This window comes from Bufo gargarizans, chromosome 2 (assembly GCF_014858855.1).
Source record: "Bufo gargarizans isolate SCDJY-AF-19 chromosome 2, ASM1485885v1, whole genome shotgun sequence".
Lineage (NCBI taxonomy): Eukaryota > Metazoa > Chordata > Amphibia > Anura > Bufonidae > Bufo > Bufo gargarizans.
In genome coordinates, this window is record NC_058081.1 from 505,913,758 (window position 1) to 505,937,785 (window position 24,028).

General features: G+C 43.3%; 1 protein-coding gene across 1 annotated transcript; it reads right to left on the bottom strand.

Annotated features, from left to right (window-relative positions):
- Positions 1–5,054: 5,054 nt before the first annotated feature.
- LOC122926538 (NAD-dependent protein deacetylase sirtuin-3, mitochondrial-like) lies at positions 5,055–22,430 on the bottom strand. The gene is made up of 6 exons (XM_044277933.1): positions 22,272–22,430; positions 21,710–21,942; positions 20,787–20,887; positions 11,381–11,542; positions 5,957–6,169; positions 5,055–5,520 (listed from the first exon to the last, which is right to left on the bottom strand). The coding sequence occupies exons 1-5, from the start codon at positions 22,316–22,318 to the stop codon at positions 5,957–5,959; spliced, it is 756 nt and encodes a 251-aa protein (XP_044133868.1). The 5' UTR covers positions 22,319–22,430; the 3' UTR covers positions 5,055–5,520.
- Between the last annotated feature and the right edge of the window lie 1,598 nt (positions 22,431–24,028).

The window sequence follows — 24,028 nt, forward strand, 5'->3', positions numbered from 1 at the left end:
CACTTGGTATGCCTAGTACAGGGGATGGATAGGGGGCATGATGCAGGGACTCAGTGAGCACCAAATAGAATCCATATGTCATACACTGCCTTCTACAAAATAGGCCTCATTTATCAAACTTGCTCACGAATATTCAAATTGCGAATTTTCATTGCAAATATCAGCACTTCGAGAATTCGCGAATATTTAGAATATGGTGTTATATATTCGTAATTTCGAATATTCGAGATTAAAAAACCATCAGTACACAAGATTCCTTCCTGCTTCTAGCTTGTGCGCTAATACAATATCTTTGACTTTAGGAGTAGTGTTAAATGCGAATTCGAATTTTGCCCCTGCCGCTCATCACTATTGCTCACCACAATATTACACCCAATACCGAAAATGAACTGAGATCAAACGGGTACATCATCAAAAAATAAATCCTTTATTGAATATAAATTACATCTATAAATCTTGAGACCATGATGATACACAGAAAAAATGACCACACCTGAGGAGGTATGTCAGCGCCAGTACATGAAAGAGAAAAGGGAGTGGGGTAGAGGAATGGAGACAAAAGGTAAATCAGCTGGCTTAATGCGGTGTATAAATCAGTGACCCCAATTGATATGTATGTAATTGTATAGAGACATATAAACATCCAAAAGAATATAAAGTGCATGTAAAGAATGCAATGAAATAAATCTCCACATGAATAAACGGTCACAGGCAACACAGCAAAGTGCATAATAACAACTGAATCTCCATATCCATAGTTATATGGCTGTGGTACAGTAAACTTTGTAGCCTACCTGCTTCGTAGCTGTGAATAGGGTTCCCACCCCTGTCAACTTGTGTAGTAAAATCACAGCAAGGTTTTTTGAATATTTTTATTTTATTTTCAGAAAATAGGAAAAAGCGGCTGCTTTTTCACGTTTTCTGAAAATTAAAAAAATTATTCAAAAAACCTTGCTGTGATTTTACTACATGTGGTACAGTAACAACATCAAAAAATGGCCTAAGTAGATATAATCAAAGACCAGGGCCTATAGCCACATCCCTAAAAACTCAGACATAATATAAATTCACACCTATTGTGTTGCGGAAATATCCACCTCAGGAGAGCCACGTACCCCGACGCGCGTTTCGGCAATGCCTTCCTCTGGGGGTCCTTTTTGTCTCCATTCCTCTACCCCACTCCCTTTTCTTTTTGATGTACTGGAGCTGACATACCTCCTCAGGTGTAGTGATTTTTTTTTTTATCATGTTCTCATTTTATAGATGTAATTTATATTCAATAAAGGATTTATTTTTTGATGATATACCCGTTTGATCTCAGTTTATTTTCAGTATTCGGTGTATTTATACTTACTCTTCAGGGTCTTTTCACATAGCATACAAATAAATAAATCTATGAATGTACTATGTTTTTTTGTAACCTCTGTAACAATCACCACAATATTAGCCTGGCTTTCCATTACAACCAAGAACAGCACAGCATTCGTTTGAGGAAAACTCGGTCAGTTTTTCATTTCTCAGAGAGTGCATTATCCCAACCAAAAAAAAAAATAAAAAATGCATCACCTATCCACTAGGATCCAACTGCTGAGACTCCTGCTTTAGAAAAAAAAAAAAAAAGACAGTGACCGCAGCAATGAAGAGGTTGGAGCAACGGTGCAGCTGGTCTTCTTGTATTTTAGAAGAGTGATTGAAACATTTAAACGGTTTCAGTGGATAGGCGATAAGTGTTATTTTATAAGTTGGAATACCCCTTTAATTGAAATGGAGCATTCAAGAATTTATATGGGTTTGGTTTTTTTTTAAAGGGAAAGGTTTTGTGAGAAAAAAAAAATGCAGCGGAATACTGGACAACCCCCTCACTGAGACAGGAGGGTGAACTTCACACCCTTGTAAATGCCACAGATGATTCCATACATTGCAAAGTTATACTGTATCTTGATGTGATCTCACAATCAGTATTAAATAGTCTGCAATCCTAGATTGGTGCCACTCTGCTCACACTGGGATGTTGTACGGAACCACTAAGCCTCAAACGCGCTATGCACATCCTATACACTGGGGACTGTATATATATTTACATATGAACACATTTATGTATTGGTTATAGGGACTGTGTATGGCTGATTTGGGGAATTGGCAATAAAATGACTTTTCCAGTTTCAGTAAGCTTTATCCTTTTGCGGGTTTATTGGCACTTACAAGTCTACATACAGGTGAAACTTGAAAAAATTTGAATATTGTGCAAAATGTATTTTAGGAATGCAACTTAAAAGGTGAAACTAACATATGAGATAGACTTATTACATGCAAAGCGAGATATTTCAAGCCTTTGTTATAATTTGAACGATTATGGCTTATGAAACCCCAAAGTAACAATCTCAGGTCCCCTTTGCTCAGGGGGTATGAATTAATTAGCTTACTAGAGTGTGACACAACCTTTTCACAATATTCTAGTTTTAAGTTGCATTACTGATATAGGTGAACTTTTGCACAATGTTCTAATTTTTCAAGTTTCACCTGTAATACACGTACTGCAAAGAATTGTTTAGATCTTTATTTTTTGCCAATAGGGGGCAGTATTAAAATCTAGCTATTACAGAATACTACACAGTCAAGTCACATTATAATGACCACCAACTAATATTACAGAGTAATCTCCATGTGCAGCACCTTCACGAGCTGGGAGTGACTAAGGTCCTAGTAGGCCGTCACAGGTATCTGGAGCCATGCTGACTGCAGTTCATCACACAGCTGCTGGAGGATGGTGCATAGGGAAGAATCCAGAGAGTGAACACAACTATCAAGGTGGGCCCATAGATTCTCAATTGGGTTCAAGTTTGGGGAGTTAGGGGGCCAAGGTAGTTAGAAATCTTGTTCATGCCCTTCTAACCAATGTCAAACATTGCATCATGTCACACGGCTAGATTAGTCTTTCTGGAAGGTCCCATCCACCCCAGGGAAGACTGAATGTATTGGGGGTATGAGTTCTGCACGGTATGAAATCAGTTGAGAGTACCTTCCACATGGATGAGTGGTCCCAAAGAATGCCACAAAACATTCCCCAGACCTCAACACTGCCACCACCAGATTGTGTTCTTCCAGCGATTGTTGCAACGTTTTTATTCTCTGATGTTTCTCCCCTGACGCACTAAAGCCTCATTTATGTCCATACTCAAATCCGTGAGAAAGTGGTCAGTGATGCATCCGTGTGTCAGTCTTTTGCTGTCTGTGTTTCACTGACACTGCACAGCTGAAAAATACATTTTCAAAGCATCTCTTCCTAATGGTCTGTGAAACACTGATAGTCTATGGGTCAGGGAAAAACACGGATGCTATGATGGATCCGTGAAAAATAGAGCATGCATCCTTGCTAAAAACACTGACTGTGCCAAAACCCTGATGTTTGAATACACACATTAAAATAAATGGGTACGTGTACTGTCCGTGGAGAACACGTAAAGCTCATGTCTGACACATTGAAACGTGAATGAGGCTTAACACCCATCCATTTGATGAAGCAGAAAACGTGACTCATTGGCGAAGTCAGCGGAGGTCCAGTTCCGATACTCCCCCATAAATTGAAGCCTTTTCTGCTGATGTTACTTTGTTAGCAGGGACTATACAATCTGCTTCAGAGCCCCACCACATAAGATTCGCTGAACTGTTGTTTTAGGGCTCATGCACACAAATGTATTTTTCTTTCCATGTCCGTTCCGTTTTTTAGCGGACTAGATTCTGAACCATTCATTTCAATGGGTCCACAAAAAAACGAAAACAAAGTTACTCCGTGTGCATTCCGTTTCCGTAGAAAATAAGAAAAATATAAACATGTCCCATTATTGTCCGCATTACAGAAAAGAATAGCACTGTTCTATTAGGGGCCAGCTGTTCCGTTCCGCAAAATACGGAATGCACAGACGTCAAACGTATTTTTTTGCGGACCGCAAAATACGGTCGTGTGCATGAGCCCCTAGACTCGTTTGGAGCCTCCTGGTTCATTTTGATGAGCTAATACACTGTAGTGCATCTGTCTGCTACGAAGGTGCGAACAGGCAGACTTTCACCTATACCATCAGTGGCACATGGTGCTCTGCAGTTTCCAAGTCACTTATTTGCAGCGGTGCCATTTGTCACTCACGCTATTCTTACCACAGCAGCACATAAAGGGTGCTTCACACAGCAGATTGTGGCAGAAAATGCCACAACTGAAAATCAGTTCTATTCACCTTCATGAGGCTTGTAATAATCTATGTGCTTGCTGCCCCACTCAAATGAATGGAACAGATTTTCAGTCGCAGAATTTTCTGCCACAAAATCAGCCACATGTGAAGGCACCCAAACAGTTCCGGGCCAAGGGTGGCGGTATTTCTGAAACTGTGCAGTTTCGGAAGAGAATAATCATGTGTTTTTTCAACTCTGAAATATCCCTCATTGCTGTCATGGCTAAAAGGGGCTATGCGTGCAGACAGTATCACACACGCCATACTCACCAAGCCAGCTCATGACACGTGACTTCCTTCCGCCCTGCCGAAGCTGAAAATGGGAATTTGGGTCCTATCTGGCAGTAGTCCGTAAAACATTGACTGCCTGCAATCACCACTAGAGGAAGTTTACAGCATACTGTGACACACTAAACTCAATAAGACAATTTACAATCAGCTCCCTCTAGTGGTGGCAGCAGGTAGTCAGCATGCTACCTCTTAAATCAATGTCTATAAAAAGGGATCTGGAGCTCTGTAAACGCAAGAAAAAAAAGTTCAAACCACTCGGAAAAAAAAGAAAGGCGCCGAGTTCAGTACCAAAAACAAATTAAATTCAATGAGGCAAATTTTATTAAAAATCTTAAAAGCATGCACATTCCCAAAAAGGAAATTGAAAAACAAGGTATGGTATAATATATATGTATAATATTATATATATATATATATATATATATATATATATATATATATATAATAAAAAACACGACATTTAAAAGACTGATGTAAATACACATTTACAAAAACATATCTGAACGGTTTAGGAATTACATACAGGAAATAAAGTGCAGAATAAAATCCCCAAACCTTTAAATCAATATGATTAAAACTTAATGGCATTTATATTCCGATTTTGCCTGACAGCGACAACTGATCCATTGGCTCTGGTATTGCAGCTTCTCTATATTCAAGTGTAGGAGGCTGAGCTGCCGTACCGAACACAGCCTATGTGGAAAAGTGGCTCAGTGTCTAGGGGAAGGGGCAACTTTAATAGAATTTATTGACATATTTGCAAACTTTCTTCCTAGATTTAAAAAAAAGGTTGAGATTTCCCTTATATTTATGATAAAATAAATGCAATTGATATATTAAGTGCTGTAGTGCATTGGGGCATCGGTATACAAAAATAAAATCATCATCAATGCCCTGTAGATTTCTAGTGTTAATCAGTGGTCGGTCTTCATCACTTCTGGATCAAAGGACATCTTGTATAGCAACTCAATTTATGTAGTATGACATTTTGAGAATGGAATCCACACTGAAAGCAGTCAAATGGGTTACATTTTGTTTTAGTGCAGATGTACAGGGAAAAAAATAAAAAATATTATCTATCTATCTATCTCTTTCCTCCAGAAACAGTGCCACTCCCTTTCACAGGTTGTCTGTAGCATTGCATCTCCATTCATGGCAATAAAAAGGCAGGTGTGCCAGAGTTTCTGGACGAGAGCAACCATGTTTTTCTAATATTGCGACTACCACTTTCACTTCCATTTACAAATTTTGAAAAGTAGAGACATTCAGATTATTTACACATAAAATGATCACCATGATCTCAAAACCCCCTCCCCAGCTTCCGGTCTGCTGAAGCAAACTCGTCAACATAGGTTTCTGTGGCCATATAGGGAAAGAAATGTTTGGACAAAGTCCCATTAAAATGGGCAAGGTTTGTAAATTTGACATGGCACAATACCTACCTAGAGCTTTTGAGATTTAATTAAGTCATCCAGGTCTGTCTGCCAGTTCAGGGCACTTATGAACTTTCTGGTGACCACGCAGAGCTCACCCAGCTCGACAACATCTGTGCTTCTTGATGGCTTGTTCTTAAATGGACCAACAAGATCGCGGTTGATTAGAAGCCGTGGGACATTTGGGCGCACAGCATGTACAATATTGGCAAAGGGTTCAATCTAAGAATATAAAAGGAAAATTGGAAAATAAGTTCTGACTGAAATGAGGATAGGCAAACTAAAAAAAATCTACAAAAGGTTTTTAAAAAGTGATCTGTGGCCCTGACAGAATTATCAGTGTCCCAATAAAGGTAATGGCACATTGATCTGTGGACATCAATCCTGCCAGCGACAAGGGCCAAATGGTCTTTTCATAGCCCACGTCCAATAACATTCTGCTTTTAGCCAGTGCCTTGGATTTGTTATAAGATTCCTGCTTCTAATGAATCAATTGACTTGAAATCGTTGTCAAACAAGCCCTCTTGATGTTTGACCCTGCAGACAGAAGGAGGGGGAAGAGCGGTTGGCATACGAGTATAGTAGCGGCTACCCATGAATATTAGACCTAATTTATGCAAATGGGGATCAAGTTGACATGACCAAAATCACAGCATCCCTCTGCTTAGAAATCGTCCGATTGGTTCCATTAAAGTGGTTCCCTGGGATATTCACATTGATGGCAAATCTGTCAGCAAGATCAAACCTATTAAACCAGGCATACAGCCTGATAGGGTTGATCGTGTTGATAAAACCAATACCCTGAATTTATGACAGTCCATTGCAGAGAAAAACACATTTTTATTCATATGAAAATAACTTTACTCCCAGGGAATATGGGAGGGACTACAGCTGAAAGGGGGTGTAAAACTGGCGCTCCGCGGGCTCTGGCTGGCCCTTCAGTGCTCTAGAGGTTATCTGCATAGGAATAAAAATGCCATTTTCTCAGCAATGGGCCATCAGTTTGGGTATTGTTTTTATGCTTGGTTTAATAGGGTTGATCATGCTGACAGATTCTCTTTAATGCTGGATTTAGACAGCCTGACTGTTCCTTCCCGATAACTGCCTGCTCGTCAGTGGAGGTAAGAGCTGCATTTACATTCAGCGACTACCTTCACTGTATGGGACATTGCTTATCCTCATAGAAATTCATCATTTCTGGGCAGCAGATCGCCGTTTACGCAGCATAATCTGCAGCCCAGAAATGATGATTTAATGTGCTGCACAAAGGGTAATGTCACCCAATGAATGAGCATTTTGCTTGTTCATTGGGCGATTGGCAGCACATTTAGGCTACTTTCACACTAGCGTTCGGAGCGGGTCCGTCTGATGTTTCATCAGACGGATCCGCTCCTATAATGCAGACGTTTGCATCCGTTCAGAACGGATCCGTCTGCATTATAACTTAGAAAAATTTTCTAAGTGTGAAAGTAGCCTGAGCGGATCCGCTTGAAGATTGAGCCATATGGTGTCATCTTCAAGCGGATCCGTCCCCATTGACTTCCATTATAAGTTGGAACGGATCCGCTCGCCTCCGCACGGCCAGGCGGACACCCGAACGCTGCTTGCAGCGTTCAGGTGTCCGCTCACTGAGCGGAGCGGAGGCTGAGCGCTGGCAGGCGGATGCATTCTCAGTGGATCCGCCTCCACTGAGAATGCATTAGGGCCAGACGGCTGCGTTCAGGGCCGCTTGTGAGCCCCTTCAAACGGAGCTCACGAGCGGACACCTGAACGCAGGTGTGAAAGTAGCCTTACACTGGCGTATTATCAGGAATGAGCATTTGTAGTAATGTTAGTTGACAAATATTGGGCTGTGTAAATCAAGCTTAAAGATCCCATAGTCTTGTCAGCTAAAACATGCCATTTTCAGAGGAACTGGCCAGATGAGGTCATGGGAGAGAAGAATCGGGTGTGTTGAATTTCAACACCGATCCTTCTAATTGTGGAGATAAGCCACTGGCTGGCAGCAGCTTTTACCCTTCTTCTCATTCAAACTGCATACAGGTATTGAAGGTGTATGGGCACCTTTAGGTTAGAGTGATGAACAAAAGCCAAAATAGTAAGTTTAGTATTTGTTTTGATGGGGCCACAGAGATGGAGCAGGTATACTACACACAAGGAGGTTTAGACATGGGTGTACATAGGTTGGCCGAATGGCTACTTGTAGGCCATGGTGGCGATAGAGATGTGGATATCATTCTTGATTACGTAAAATAGCCCCCATATCCTCCAGCTCTCAGCTAATGCCTCATTCACTTAATTTCCAAGAGGACCCTCCTCCCTGATGTGTCATGACGTATGCTGTACTGCTGTGAGCCGTGCTTGATAAAAGTTGAGATAGTCCTGAACCACAAATTGACAGTGCTTGTTCCTCATGAAACTACAACCCAAAAATCTTTTTGTTGCCTGCCATTTGAGAATGCAGTGTTCCATTTTGTTGCCCAACAATGGTACTGTCCAAAAAGGTGTAATACGTTGCATCCAGCCAACCTGTTGCCTCTGGAGAAGAGGCACATGACTGTTTGCAGAGGATGTTGCGAGAGACAGCGGGTGATAAATCAGTCATTAGAGAAACCAGATTATGTGCTCTATGTGGATGGATCGGGATACAGGCAGGATGGCAGGTACTACACAGGTTGGGCAGTGGTGATGAAACAGGACACTAAAAAGCAGAGTACTTACCACCACACACGTCTGCCCAAGATGCAGAGCTAAGGGCTCTGGAGATTGCTTGCAGATACGTACAGGGAAAAAAAGCTGCCAACATTTACACTGATTCCAGATATAGCCCATGACTATGGGCCCATTTAAAGCCAGAGACTTCCTGACAGTTTAACGTAAACCCATCAAAATGAGGAAGCAGTGAGGTCTCTTATAGAAGCCTTCATGTCACCAGCTTGAGTGCCGGTGATAAAAACAAAAGGTTGCTGTAAAACAGACTCGGAGGAGGCAAAGGGAAAAGTCAAGGCAGATCAGGCGGCAACAATGGCTGCCAAATTGCCTAGGCAGACACCTTCCTTAGTGGATACAGCTCTGATGACCTGAAATACCTCCTCCTCTCTCACTGGAAGTTCTTAACCAGGCAGGGAAGGAGGAAAGGGACTAGTGGATGAAAAAAAAAAAAAATGGGGGACTGCAAATGAGGAAGGCCTAATACAGTTCCAAGGGAAACTACCTTCCTAGGTCCCTCTAACCCATGATGGCACAGGCAGCACTGAGTGACTCAGTCCAAAAACTACTTTGTGTTATTTAGTACATGGTACGCCCCAGGGTTGAGCACTGTAGCAGCCAGATATACTCAAGGATGTATGATTTTTGCCCAGAACAACGTGAGACAAGGTGGTTAAGGTACCCCAGAAACACACATCTTGCCATTTGTATCTGTTTCAACTCTTGCAGACTACATTCAAACCTTCCAAGGTGGGCGGATACGAGTATGTAATGGTGTGCGATTACTTGTTTTCAGAATGGCCAGAAGCATACTCGGTAGCTAAGACCACAGTAAGACAGGCCTTAGTCCCTATAAGGTCCTTTTTGGGTCAGCCCCTAGGACAGCATTGTATTTCCCACAGCAGCTCCAGATGCAACATGGTTGTCTGACAGATTAGGCGATCAGTTTGCACAGGCATTTGACTAAAATACATTCGAGTTTTTGCTTCACTTCCAGATCCTGATAAAGTACCAGAAACCCACCCACTTGTGCCTGGAGATTGGGTGGTGGTAAAAAGACACTTTAGAAAAGTCCTTAAACCCCGTTATGATAGTCCATTCCAAGTGTTGTTGACCACAAGCACATCAGTGAAGCTCAAAAGGAAAGCCTAATTGGATCTACATCAGTCATTCCAAGAAAATGTTGAGTCTTGTGTGGCTACTGACCCTGACTCAAAGAAAATGGATTTCAAAAGATATAGTAAAAATAGGTTTCTGAGCTGTGAAAAAGTTGTGTAAAAGGAAGTACAAAGCTGTTACAGCATGATACTTCCAGTCCAGTGACCCATGGATAGTATTGCCCAAAGATTCCTAGTATTAATAGTTTTATGTTCACAATAATGGAGAAGCCACCACTTAACATCGCCCCCATATATTCTGTATTAGGGATAGGTAAGAATCTGACTTCCCATTGTATAAGTCCATTACGAAGGATTCTATCCAATAGGGATAGGTTGTCTCCAAAGTGGTAAAACAACCAACAGGTACAATAGAACAGATTGTAGAACCTACTTCGTTTAGGGACAGCATTAGGCCAATTAAAATGGCTTCAAAGTGGGGGACTGATAGAGATGTGGATATCATTCTTGATCAAGTAAGATGGCCCCCATATCCTCCAGCTCTCAGCTAATGCCTTATTTACTCAAGTTCCAAGAGGACCCTCCTCCCTGATGTGTCATATATGACGTATTCTGTACTGCTGTTAGAGCAAAAAGCTGAAGCCATTACAATATGGCGCTTGGACTTAGATATTTACATAGTTCGCATACCAGAGTTAGTAAAACAATGCACAAATGCCAAGTGTTATCTTTTTTCTTATTATTGTATTCTCGCCAATGAAACAATGCCATGAGCCTTTAGGGGGATGCCCCCTCCGATGTACATCTAAACTGCTTCACTTCCTTAAATAAAAGGAGAATTTGCTTTGACCCCAGTGTGTGTCAGTTATTTTCTTCTGTGCAAGTAAAACCTTTGGGTTACTATTAATGTGGAGCAGTAGAGCAAACCTAATAAGCCCTGATTGAGGGCATCTTCAACAGTGGGCCTACTGATTGATGCCATCAGGTTGATTTGTTTGAAAGCCCAAGTTACAAATTACCCATACCCTGAAGAAGTGACTGGTCTCCCAAAAATAAATTAAGAAAGAAAAACCCACTTGATTAGTAGTTCACACTACTTCTTGCGCTCAAGTGCATTCTTAAAGTACTGAGATGAAAACCCCCCTTTAAAATTATTAGAACATCTGCTAGGTACCTTGATATAGAACAGTGATGGCTAACCTCCGGCACTCCAGCTGTGGTGAAACTACGGCTCCCAGCATGCTCCATTCAATCCTATGGATTTCTGAGAATAACCAAGCAAGTGTGCATCTTAGGAGCTGTAGCTTTACCACAGCTGGAGTGCCGGAGGTTAGCCATCATAGATCTAGAAGATCTGTCAACATGAGGGGCAGTTCAGTACATAGGACACATCCATAAGTTTACCTAATAGGACTAGATATGGTGGCAGTCATATGATCTGTAGGGTTCATGACTTGGTACATCATTTAGCCATGTGTCCTGTTCAGTTAGCCAGCACGGTAGGGGACACATTTATGGGCTACACAGTTTCACTGCAAAGACAGGGGGTTTATCACACTGGTATAAGACAGGTATACAAGTGGAATTTTAAACTGTTATTGTTTACCTCTAATGATGTCCCCATTACAATTAGTAGATCAGCCTTAGGAAAATCCTTTGAAAAGTTAGAAAAACTTTTTGGAAGGTCTTCACCGAAGAAAACAATATCCGGCTTAACAACTCCATAACAGACATTGCAGCGAGGAGAATTACCGTTCATAATGCAATCCTTTTAATAAAAACAGAATTTACAAGAGTGTGTATAAAAAAATATTTTACACACACACAGTAAATAATATATAAATTGTAACCAACTTTTCATACAAGTTTGCATAAAATAAATATTACAGGCGAATACAAGAAACTTTATAGTATATCAAAATAAAATAGCTATTTCTCGACTTTCCAGCTCTTACACCCACCCCCCCTTCTTCCTGAAGTAACATTCTCTGAGGCAGACTGAGCTCCACGTTAAAAGGATTTTAGTTTGGGTCCCCTATAATAAAAATTTATGGCCAGCAATATTTGATCAGTATAGGTTCAACATTTGGGATTATTTGTGAGATTGATTAGGCTACTTTCACACTCGCGTTTTGTGCGGATCAGTCATGGACGGATCCGTTCAGATAATGAAACCGCCTGCATCTGTTCAGAACGGATCCGTTTGCATTATCTTTAACATATCCAAGACGGACCCATCTTAACCACCATTGAAAGTCAACGGAGAACGGATCAGTTTTTTATTGTGCCAGCGAAAACGGATCCGTCCCCATTGACTTACATTGTGTGCCAGGACAGATCAGTTTGGGTCAATTTCATCAGACGGACACCAAAACGCTGCAGTTTCATCAAACGGAAAGCCAAAATGTGAGTGTGAACTTAGACTAACTCTGGATCATCTGTGATGATTTTGCATACTAAAAACCAACACACAACCACACACACACACATTAAAAGTCTGGATAATGTATTTTATGACAATAGAAAGCAACATGGGCACAGCAACTGGCTTGTATTGCCATCCCTGCAGTGTGTGACCATCAGTTCTTAGGGCTGGATAGACAGCATTCTTCATTACAGGAGGAATACTTTAAAAAGGAAAAAAAATAGTAACAGAAATTGACAAAAAGACCCCATTATATGGGACGACAGAACAGATTGTCGGGAAGGAAGTATTCCTTCCTGATAATTTGCTGCTTGCTGTTGGAGGAGACCGGTGTATTTATATGCTCCAAAAAGACGGGGGCACATCAAAATTAGATTAAGAGTGCCGGCACACAGGTATAAAACACACTATGTAATTCAAGAAAGAAAAGAATACCGAGATAATAGCCGCACATCTATAAAAGTATCAAATTTATTAAGGACAACAGACACGACAAAAATTGAATTAAAAACATTGTATACAATGAATCTGGGCCACGTGAACAAATCGTGTAACATGCCCTCCTGACTCACCACAACACCATAAGCAAACCCCCACACATACAAATGAGCTGAAAAGTAAAATGCATGTAATCCATCAACAATGAAAATAGTGGAAAGCTGTAATACTTATCATTAAAGATGACATGGTGGAGGTATGCGTGGTGGTCAGGAAACAAGCCCAACGCGTATCGCCAGGCTCTGCTGGCTTCCTCAGGGGTGCCTGTTTGAGTACCACAATAGGTCCTTATATACGCACATAATAGTTACTGATAATGTTCAGACATCACCTGTGTTGAGGCGGCAAAAAAGGGGGGGAGGGAGGGAGGGGGTGTGGCTTCTGGCTTGTCACATTGTCCACGGCGCACTCACTCAGAGCCCACAAAAAAGGAGGGGGGGGGGGGAAGGAGAGAAGGGAGACAGATGAAGGGAACCATATATGCCAGAAAATGGAATTATTACATATATTGTACCGAATAATGCAATTCAAGGCACTATTCTATGTCCATAACAAGAGCAACAATTCTAACAATTCCGGAGGACTTCCGGTATTTGGCACGCAAAGTGTGCCATGTGAGCATGCGCGCCCTGCTGTTTCCGGGAATTGGAACGCAGGACGCATCGGCTCCCTCCTCGCTTCTTCCCATTGACCATCTGCATGGAGGGTTGCAGTCTCCACGCCCCCCCCCCTCCCTCCCCCCTTTTTTGCCGCCTCAACACAGGTGATGTCTGAACATTATCAGTAACTATTATGTGTGTATATAAGGACCAATTGTGGTACTCCGAAACAGGCACCCCTGAGGAAGCCAGCAGAGCCTGGCGATACGCGTTGGGCTTGTTTCCTGACCACCACGCATACCTCCACCATGTCATCTTTAACCTCTTAAGGACACATGACGTACCGGTACGTCATGAATGGTTCCGATCACCGCCACTCGGCGGGCAGTGATCGGAACCCGGTGCCTGCTCAAGTCATTCAGCAGGCACCTGGGGCAAATGAGCCGGGGGGGGTCCTGTGACCCCCCCCCTACCATGTCAATTCAGACCTGCGGTTTTCTGAGTTTCCGGGGAAAGGGAAAGTTAGGCCTCATGCACACGACCGTTGTGTGCATCCGTGGCCGTTGTGCCGTTTTCAGTTTTTTTTTCGCGGACCCATTGACTTTCAATGGGTCCGTGGAAAAATCGGAAAATGCACCGTTTTGCAGCCGAGGCCGTGATCCGTGTATCCTGTCCGTCAAAAAAATATGACCTGTCCTATTTTTTTGACGGACAACGGTTCACGGACCCATTCAAGTCAATAGGTCCGTGAAAGAACACGGATGCACACAAGATTGGCATCCGTGTCCGTGATCCGTGGCCGTAGGTTGCTTTCATCCAGACGGATCCGAAGATCCGTCTGCATAAAAGCTTTTTCTGATCTAAGTTTTCACTCCGTGAAAACTCATTTCCGACAGTATATTCTAACACAGAAGCGTTCCCATGGTGATGGGGACGCTTCTAGTTAGAATACACTGCAAACTTTGTACAAGACTGCCCCCTGCTGCCTGGCACCACCCGATCTCTTACAGGGGGATATGATAGCACAATTAACCCCTTCAGGTGCGGCACCTAAAGGGGTTAATTGTACTATCATATTCCCCTGTAAGAGATCAGGGCTGCCCGGCAGCAGGGGGCAGACCCCTCCCCAGTTTGAATATCGTTGGTGGCACAGTGTGCGCCCACCATCCCCCCCCCCTTCCTCCCTCTATAGTTAAAAATCGTTGGTGGCACAGTGTGCGCCCACCATCGCCCCCCCCTTCCTCCCTCTATAGTTAAAAATCGTTGGTGGCACAGTGTGCGCCCACCATCGGCCCCCCCTTCCTCCCTCTATAGTTAAAAATCGTTGGTGGCACAGTGTGCGCCCACCATCGCCCCCCCTTCCTCCCTCTATAGTTAAAAATCGTTGGTGGCACAGTGTGCGCCCACCATCGGCCCCCCTCTCTCTATAGTAGTAACAACCATTGGTGGCAGTGTGCGGCCTCCCATTCCTCCCCCCCCCCCCCGCACCACAGTAGAAGATTCATACTTACCTGCTTGCTGCTGCGATGTCTGTGACCGGCCGGGAGCTCCTCCTACTGGTAAGTGACAGTTCTTTAGCAATGCGCCGCACAGACCTTTCACTTACCAGTAGGTGGAGCTCCCGGCCGGTCACAGACATCGCAGCAGCAAGCAGGTAAGTATGAATCTTCTACAATTGTACTATTGCTAAGTAACCATGGCAACCAGGGATGCAGTAGCTTCCTGGTTGCCATGGTTACCGATCGGAGCCCCAGCGATTAAACTGGGACTCCGATCGGAACTCCGCTGCCACCAATGATGGGGGGGGGGGAATGGGAGGCCGCACACTGCCACCAATGGTTGTTACTACTATAGGGAGAGGGGGGGGGGGCCGATTGTGGGCGCACACTGTGCCACCAACGATTTTTAACTATACAGGGAGGAAGGGGGGGGCGATGGTGGGCGCACACTGTGCCACCAACGATATTCAAACTGGGGAGGGGGGGGGGCTGCCCCCTGCTGCCTGGCAGCCCTGATCTCTTACAGTGCGGCACCTGAGGAGTTAATTGTGCTGATCACGGCCCCCTGTAAGAGATCGGGTGCTGCCAGGCAGCAGGGGGCAGTCATGTACACAGTTTTTCAGTGTATTCTAACCTGAAGCGTCCCCATCACCATGGGAAAGCCTCTGTGTTAGAATATACTGTCGGAAAGGAGTTTCACGATGTAGCTCATATCCGACAGTATATTCTAACAGAGGAGTTCCCATGGTGATGGGGACGCTTCAAGTTATGTTCGGGTGTCCGCCTGGCCGTGCGGAGGCAAGCGGATCCGTCCAGACTTATAATGTAAGTCAATGGGGACGGATCAGTTTGAAGATGACACACTGTGGCTCAATTTTCAAACGGATCCGTCCCCCATTGACTTTCAATGTAAAGTCTGGACGGATCCGTCTGAGGCTATTTTCACACTTTAGAAATGTTTTAACAATATAATGCAGACGGATCCGCTCTGAACGGAGCCACCGTCTGCATTATGAACACAAGTGTGAAAGTAAAGGGACTCCTGACTTTACATTGAAAGTCAATGAGGACGGATCCGTTTGCAATTGCACATATTGTGTCAACGTCAAACGGATCCGTCCCCATTGACTTGCATTGTAATTCAGGACGGATCCGTTTGGCTCCGCAGGGCCAGGCGGACGCCAAAACTATTTTTTTCTCATGTCCGTGGATCCTCCAAAAATCAAGGAAGACCCACGGACGAAAAAACGGTCACGGATCACGGACCCACGGACCCCAGTTTTTGCGGACCGTGAAAAAAAACTGTCGTGTGCATGAGGCCTTAGTTTTTGAACTTTTCATTGCATCACCATAGTTAGGGTGTCTGGGGTCCACAGCACAGCTGTGTGACCCTAGACCCCACAGGGGTGCTGCCACTTGCCCCCCCCTCCCCCACTTTTTTGGGGTGCAGGATTTTTTCATTTATTTTTTTGTGTACGCTGACTGTGGCCGGCACTCTTAGCGTCCGGCCACTGTTAGCGCATCGCACACCCCACAGCTGATCAACTTCGGACGGTTTATCAGCGTTTCTTTTTTGTTCAAATTTTTGGGCCTTTTTTTAGTCAGTTTTTTTTTTTTCTGTTAGTTTTAGGGTGAGTTCGTGAACACCCGTGCCCCCACACACACAAAATAAAGATTTCCACACACACACACACACACTCCCCTATGGCCCGCCGGACGTTCTCGGCCGAGGAGGCATACGCCCAGCTTGCCTCCGACTCAGAGAGTCCCAGTGAGGACGACTCCACATTCCTGTTATCATCCGCGTCCTCCTCATCATCTAGCGATTATGATGAGCCCCCAAGGCGGCAGAGACGCTGCCAGGCGGAGCAAGGGGACCGCCATGTTAGGGACCCTGTGGCCCAGCCTAGTACGAGCAGCTCTGGGGCTCGTACTGGTTTCCTGGCCCACCAGTTAAATCCACCGGAGCACCCTGCCGGTGAACTTGTCTGGTGTAGCCCAGAGCGATACGAGCCCGTGATTCCTGATTTTGTAGGCCAATCAGGAGTCCAGATTTCCACAGTGGGCTACACTGAATATTACTTTTTTCGTCATTTTTTCAGTGACCCACTGGTAAATCTGATGGTGGAGCAGACGAATCTGTACGCCCAACAGTTCGTCGCTCAACACCCGGGCTCCTTTTTGGCCAGGCCCGGTGGCTGGACGCCGGTCAGTGCAGCCGAAATGAGGTTATTTTGGGGCCTCGTGCTGCATATGGGCCTGATCAAGAAACCCAGTGTCAGGCTGTACTGAAGTGGGGACGTCCTCTACCAGACCCCACCTTACAGTACGGCCATCCGGAAATGTCTACATTATTCCGATAATGCAGCATGTACCCCCCCCCCCCCCCCCCGAGGTGATCCTGCCCATGACCGTCTGTATAAGATACGGCCGGTCATTGATCACGGTGGCCAAATTCATGGAGGCCTATGTACCTGGAAGGGAGGTCGCGGTTGATGAGTCTCATTGCATTCAAGGGGAGACTCATTTTCCGTTAGTATGTGCCCTCCAAGCGGGCGAGGTATGGCGTGAAGCTATACAAAATTTGTGGGAGTACCTCAGGGTACACTTACAAATTTTGTATATACGAGGGGCGAGATTCCCGGATTCAACCCCCAGAATGTCCCCCCACTCTGGGTGTTACCGGGAAACTTGTGTGGGACCTTATGCACCCACTGCTGGATAAGGGTTACCACCTGTACGTGGACAACTTTTATACCAGTATCCCCTTGTTCCAGTCCCTTGCCGCCAGATCCACGTTCGCTTGTGGGACCGTGCGGAAAAATCAACGCGGCCTCCCTGCCCTCCCCCTCCAGGTACCTATCCCCAGGGGTGAGACCCGTGCCCTTACCACTGGAAACCTGTTGCTGGTCAGGTATAAGGACAAGAGGGATGTCCTTATGCTGTCCACAATTCATGGTAACGGCATCACCCCTGTCCCTGTGCGAGGTACCGCGGCAACGGTCCTCAAGCCCGATTGTATCGTCGCCTACAATCAGTATATGGGAGGAGTTGATCTCTCTGATCAAGTCCTCAAGCCATATAACGCCATGAGCAAAACCCGGGCATGGTACAAAAAAGTTGCGGTCTACTTGGTGCAGGTTGCCATGTACAACTCTTTTGTACTATCCTGAAGCGCTGGCAGCACAGGGACATTCCTCCAGTTCTATGAGGCAGTCCTCAAGGCCCTGATCTTTTCAGACCGGGAAAGAGCAGGCCGGAGTACCTCGGGAACTGTAGGCGCCCGGATCATCCCTGGCCAACACTTTCCAGGTGTGGTCCCCCATACTGGAAAGAAGAGACGAACCCAAAAAAAAGGTGCAGAGTGAGTCACAGGAGGGGGATACGGAAGGACACCACAACTCAATGCGACACGTGTCCCGATTATCCGGGCCTCTGCATTATTGGTTGCTTCAGGGGAGTATCACACTTCCATGGAGTACTAAATTTATATCCCAATTTAGGACTGACATCGGATAAAAAAAACTGGTTCTCAGACTTGACACCCAAAATAACTAAAATAATTTATTAAAAGTAGACATATTAGGTATTGCCGCGTCGGTAATCTCCTCTAAAAAAATACCCCATGACCTACCCCCCAAGATTAACACGCGTCAAGGAAAAAAAGAAATAAAAAGGTGCACTTAGACTTAAGAAATAAATAGTTAATAATCTATTCAAAAGACAATTTAGGTAGCCCCACAGAGCGGGAACTCCGCTTCCACACAAAATAGCTCATGATAACCATGATTACAAAGGTATCAAACTGGCATTTTTAGCGTACGATATATAAAGGCCCCCAAATAATGAACCTTTTGTAGATTAGGTTATTAGGTATCACAGCGTCCATAAACTCCTCTATAAAAACCATGACTACCGCTCCCCAGATTACCACTTTAAAACTGTTAAAGAAAAAGAAAGAAAAACGGTGCCAAAAACGAAATTTTGGGCACTTTTCCATTTCAATCAGTTTTTTCCGGTAACAAAACAAGGGTTAACAACCAAAAGTTAATATTTATTACCCAGATACTGCAGTTTACAGAAATGCCAGATTTGTGGTCGTAAACATCTGTATCAGTAAAAGGGAGGCCGCAAAAAGGAAAGGACCGACATTGTTTCTGGAAGGCAGATTTTGATGGCCTTTTTTATTGACACCATGTCCCTTTTGAAGCCCCCCTGAAGTAAAAACTCCCTAAAAGTTACCCCATCTAAGAAACTACACCCCTCAAGGTATTCAAAACTGATTATACAAACTTTATTAACCCTTTAGGTGTTCAACAGTTAATGGCAAATTGAGATGAAATTTCAGAATTTCAATTTTTGGTAACCTTGCCTCACAAAAATGTGATATAGAGCAACCAAAAATCATATGTACCCTAAAAATAGTCCCCCAAAAAATACCACCTTATCCCGTAGTTTCCAAAATGGGGTCACTTTTAGGGAGTTTCTACTCCAGGGGTGCATCAGGGGGGGTTGAAACAGGACACGGTGTAAATAAACCGGTCTATAAAAATCAGCCCTCCAAAAACCAAACGGCGCACCTTTCACTCTACGCCCCGCTGTGTGGCCGTACAGTAGTTTACGGCCACATATTGGGTGTTTCTGTAAACGGCAGAGTCAGGGAAACAAAGATACAGTCTTGTTTGGCTGTTAACCCTTGCTTTGTTAGTGGGAAAAAATGGGTTAAAATGGAAGATTAGACAAAAAAAAAAAAAAATGAAATGCTCAAATTTCATCCCCATTTGCCAATAACTTGTGCAACACCTAAAGGGTTAACGACGTATGTAAAATCAGTTTTGAATCCCTTGAGGGGTGTACTTTCTTAGATGGGGTCATTTTTGGGTGGTTTCTATTATGTAAGCCTCGCAAAGTGACTTCAGACCTCAACTGGTCCCTAAAAATTGAGTTTTTGTAAATTTCAGAAAAATTTCCAGATTTGCTTCTAAACTTCTAAGCCTTATAACATCCCCAAAAAATAAAATATCATTCCCAAAATAATTCAAACATGAAGTAGACATATGGGGAATGTAAAGTCATCACAATTTTTGGGGGTATTACTATGTATTCCAGAAGTAGAGAAACTGAAACTTTAAAATTTTTCAAATTTTTTGGTAAATTAGGTATTATTTTGTGCAAAAAAATAATAATTTTTGGACTTCATTTTACCAGTGTCATGAAGTACAATATGTGACGAAAAAAACAATCTCAGAACGGCCTGGATAAGTCAAAGCGTTTTTAAGTTATCAGCACTTAAAGTGACAGTGGTTAGATTTGCAAAAAATGGCCTGGTCCTTAAGGTGAAATAAGGCTGTTGCCCTATGGGGTTAATGATAAGTATTACAGCTTTCCACTAATTTCATTGTTGATGGATTACATGCATTTTACTTTTCTGCTTATTTGTATGTGTGGGGGTTTGCTTATGGTGTTGTGGTGAGTCAGGAGGGCATGTTACATGATTTGTTCACATGGCCCAGATTCATTGTATACAATGTTTTTAATTCAATTTTTGTCGTGTCTGTTGTCCTTAATAAATTTGATACTTTTATAGATGTGCGGCTATTATCTCGGTATTCTTTTCTTTCTTGAATTACATGGTGTATTTATATGCAGCGATCTCATCCAGAGTATGGAGAGGAGCGATCACTAATTCCATCCTCTTCTCCATACCGATTCGTTGTTTGCCGACAGTAGATTGTGTTTACATAGCACAATCTGCTGCTGGCAAACAACGATTTTTGTGGAGGCACAAATCAGATTAACTAAATGAATAAGCTTTTCGCTTGTTTATCGGCGGTACATTTACACCGCCAGATAATTGCTAACTAGAATTCCTATGAATGCTCCTTAGCGATTATCTAAGATTCTTGGCCCGTGTAAAGGGCCCTAAAGTTGCACTAGCCCAAAAGGTCTAGGTGTCATTCAGAATTTCAAGGTCTCATCACTGGTCCATACCTGTGCCTCTTTTGCAGGGTAAGGTGTGTAACACAAATGACACGATGCAGTGGATAAAGTTCCATGAGCTTCGACAAGCTTTTCTGGAGGGATCCCAGCCACTGGAAAAAATAAAAATTAGTCACAAACAGGTCGTAGCAATTCATTCTGTAAGTGGAAGATTACTGCACTCCTACAGTTCCTAACAAATTCAGTAATAAAATCCGACTTCTAAATTCCTCTTAAATCCTGAGTGCTGGCTGCTAGTGGAAGATGAGTGATGACCCATTCACTAGAATGAAGGCTGAGGTGCAGAGGACAGACCACTACACAGTGGATGGTGCCATCTTCTTCTGGCTATGTACACTGTTAGTCCTGTGGCCGTGGCTCCTGGTAGCAGTTGATAGTTACTGGGTCTCACACCTCCAGCAATCTGATATTGACGGTCTATTCTAAGGATATCAATATCAGATTGGAATAGAGGGGAGAAGGCGATTTGGAGCTCTGTAGCTAAAAACAAACTGACTTGCCCAATAGGATCATATAGAAGCTCTCTTTTTGGTCAGAGATGTGAGAATATTTATATATATATATTTTTTATTTTTTTATTTATTATTAAGGCCAGCTGGCCTGTAATTGTAGGAGGGGCTTGTTATTTACTCCTAGCCCATTTAAGTGACGCCCCTTACCTGGCTCCATACTGTTCAAGGTCAGTGTTGAATGACCCTCCCACCACACTAACATTAGTTTCCTTTCCCTTGGTAAGCCCTCTTTCTCAGGCCTACCTCATCGTCTGTTCCGGCACACCACAACCGACTTGCCATTTTATACCATCCTACGTTCATTATGGTATTTTACTCTGTACTATCATTAGCCCCTAACACAAATAAAAAATAAAAATATATATATATAATTTATTTTTATTTTTTTAAATAAGATCTTACTTCTTTCTAGTCCATCAATGTTCTGTGTGTAGCATCTCAGTAACAAGCCTTTTTCATGCAGCAGCTTCAGAAAATAGTGAACGACATTTGGCTTGTATTTTCCTGAATATAATTCCTTGGCAAGAGCAAAGAAAGGCTGAGGGTTGTAGGTAAAGTAATCAATGTCAAAAATGGCTTCCGGGTATGGAACATTGTACTTCTCCAGGTTGTCGTACAGGCCAGAGCCTGGTGTCCTGTGACAAAGAACTACAATCATTACTTACAATTAGCTATAAAGAGTTATACGACATTAGAAATTGTCTGCCTTTTTCCAGAAAAATGACTGGGGTTGACATGCAGTACTAGGCACAGCCTATGGACGCGAGAGGTGCCGTTTCTGGATAAAGAAAAGACGACTCCTATAACCCCTGTAACTATACTGTAGTTTATGGCTGGCCCACCTTGCTACCTTCCTTCTACCACCCGGCAAAAACTAGAAATTCTGATTTTTCATTATGTTGGCTGATCCCACCACCCTCACAAAAGGTTCCTTAATTTTACTACACAATAGGCAGCTACTCACCTGAAGTCAGGTATGCCACTTGCTGTACTAATTCCTGCACCCACCATAACAATTATTTTCTTGTAAAAGTTCTTCAAAATCAGATCAGCAATATCTTCTAATGCAGAACATTTCAGGGGTAATGGTGGACCTCGGAGTCGGGAGCCTTTCTTGCTTAGTTCTGGCTCTGTTAGCTGATGTATTCTGAACCAAAAGTCAATAAGTAATGAGAAATGATATAACTAGTAACTACAAATCCTTAGAACATTGGATTTCATTGCCAGATTTATTACCTTGGCAGAACCCTTACATTTTTTTCCATACCTCACAAAAACCTTCATGCCGCAAGCAGCTCTAATAAAGCATTCTAAATTCTGTCTCAGATTTCTTGACTGCTTTGCCTAACAGTATGCCAAACATCAATGTATACTAACTAAATAGCAGGGGCAGACTGGCCATATACCCTACAGGGAAATTTCCCGGTGGGTCCTCCTCATGACCACTGGCCAGGTACATAATTATCCAATGCTCTCAGCATTAATTCATACTAGGAGCATCAGGTACTTATGCATTTGACCAGCAAACGCAGGTGTCCTCCTGAATTTAACTGCATCACCATCCTCAGTATGGCGACAGGGCTGTATTTCATGCTGCGCTGTGGCATTTGGTTTTGCTTGGGCAGTATTTTGTGCTTCACTACAGTATTTGTGGCCCGCCTACTTCTGTTGTCCATCCCTAATTGTGGCTTGTGTTGGTCCTGCCTACTTCTGTCAATTTGGACTCACCTACAACTTAGAGCCACTTTAAGTTTCCAGTCCATTTTGTTGCCACCCATGTTCCAAAGAACCCCAAGGTTCGTGGGAGCCATTATCTCTGAACAACTTCTTTAGGATATGCACACACTTTTATCCCATAGGAACCACACTATTGAATATATTAAAGTTATTTACCCTACCTTGTTGGATTTTGTTCTTCAGTCACAAAGAGTCTATTAATGTTCTTTGCCAAGAGTTCTTCTGGGGCTTGACTGGTTTTTGAGGTTCCAAATTTTTGCCCTTTGGTCTTGAGATCAGAAGAAGCAATACAGGTTTGTTTTCCAGACTTTTTCCATTTTTCAAGACACTCTGTGGCCACTTTTGAAGGTGTGAGAGTATAGGTAACACGTTTCATATTTTCTGGCTTCGTACATAAAAAGACAAGGTAATAAAAAAATAAAATAAAAAAAAGGCGCAAATTTTAGTATAATTTTAACACGAGGAGAGAATTCCAGTTTTGGGTGGGATTTACCAGTGTAATACAAGTTGGGGATCTGGTGTCCCAAAAACTTAGAGGCCCTGCCCGCCAACTAATACAGGTTGGTCTGGTAGTAAGTCAACGTATGTCAGTTTTTCCAAAACAATCACTAACCACCTTCACTGATGCTTGTGCAATTCATCTATGGTGGGGATATTGCTAGAGGTGGATGGGTTAGAAAAGGTACTAAGGGACACAAGGTGACCATTAAAGAGTTACTTAATTACATGGGCAATTGGGCATCCTTATGCTGTCTAAATAAGTTGCCATGTGCATTACCATAGATGGTGGGGCAAGAGAAGGGTCGTGCATGTAGTATTTCTTCATTTTATATTGGGGACATAAGCTGTCCTGCCAGAGGTGTATGGCAGCAGCTGCTATCTCCCCTTTCCTATTAACCCCACATGCACATCAAATGGGTGTTCGGAAGAGAAAGCAGTCAGAAATGCTTGCTTGGCCGATAGCCATATCTCCCGAATGCCTCC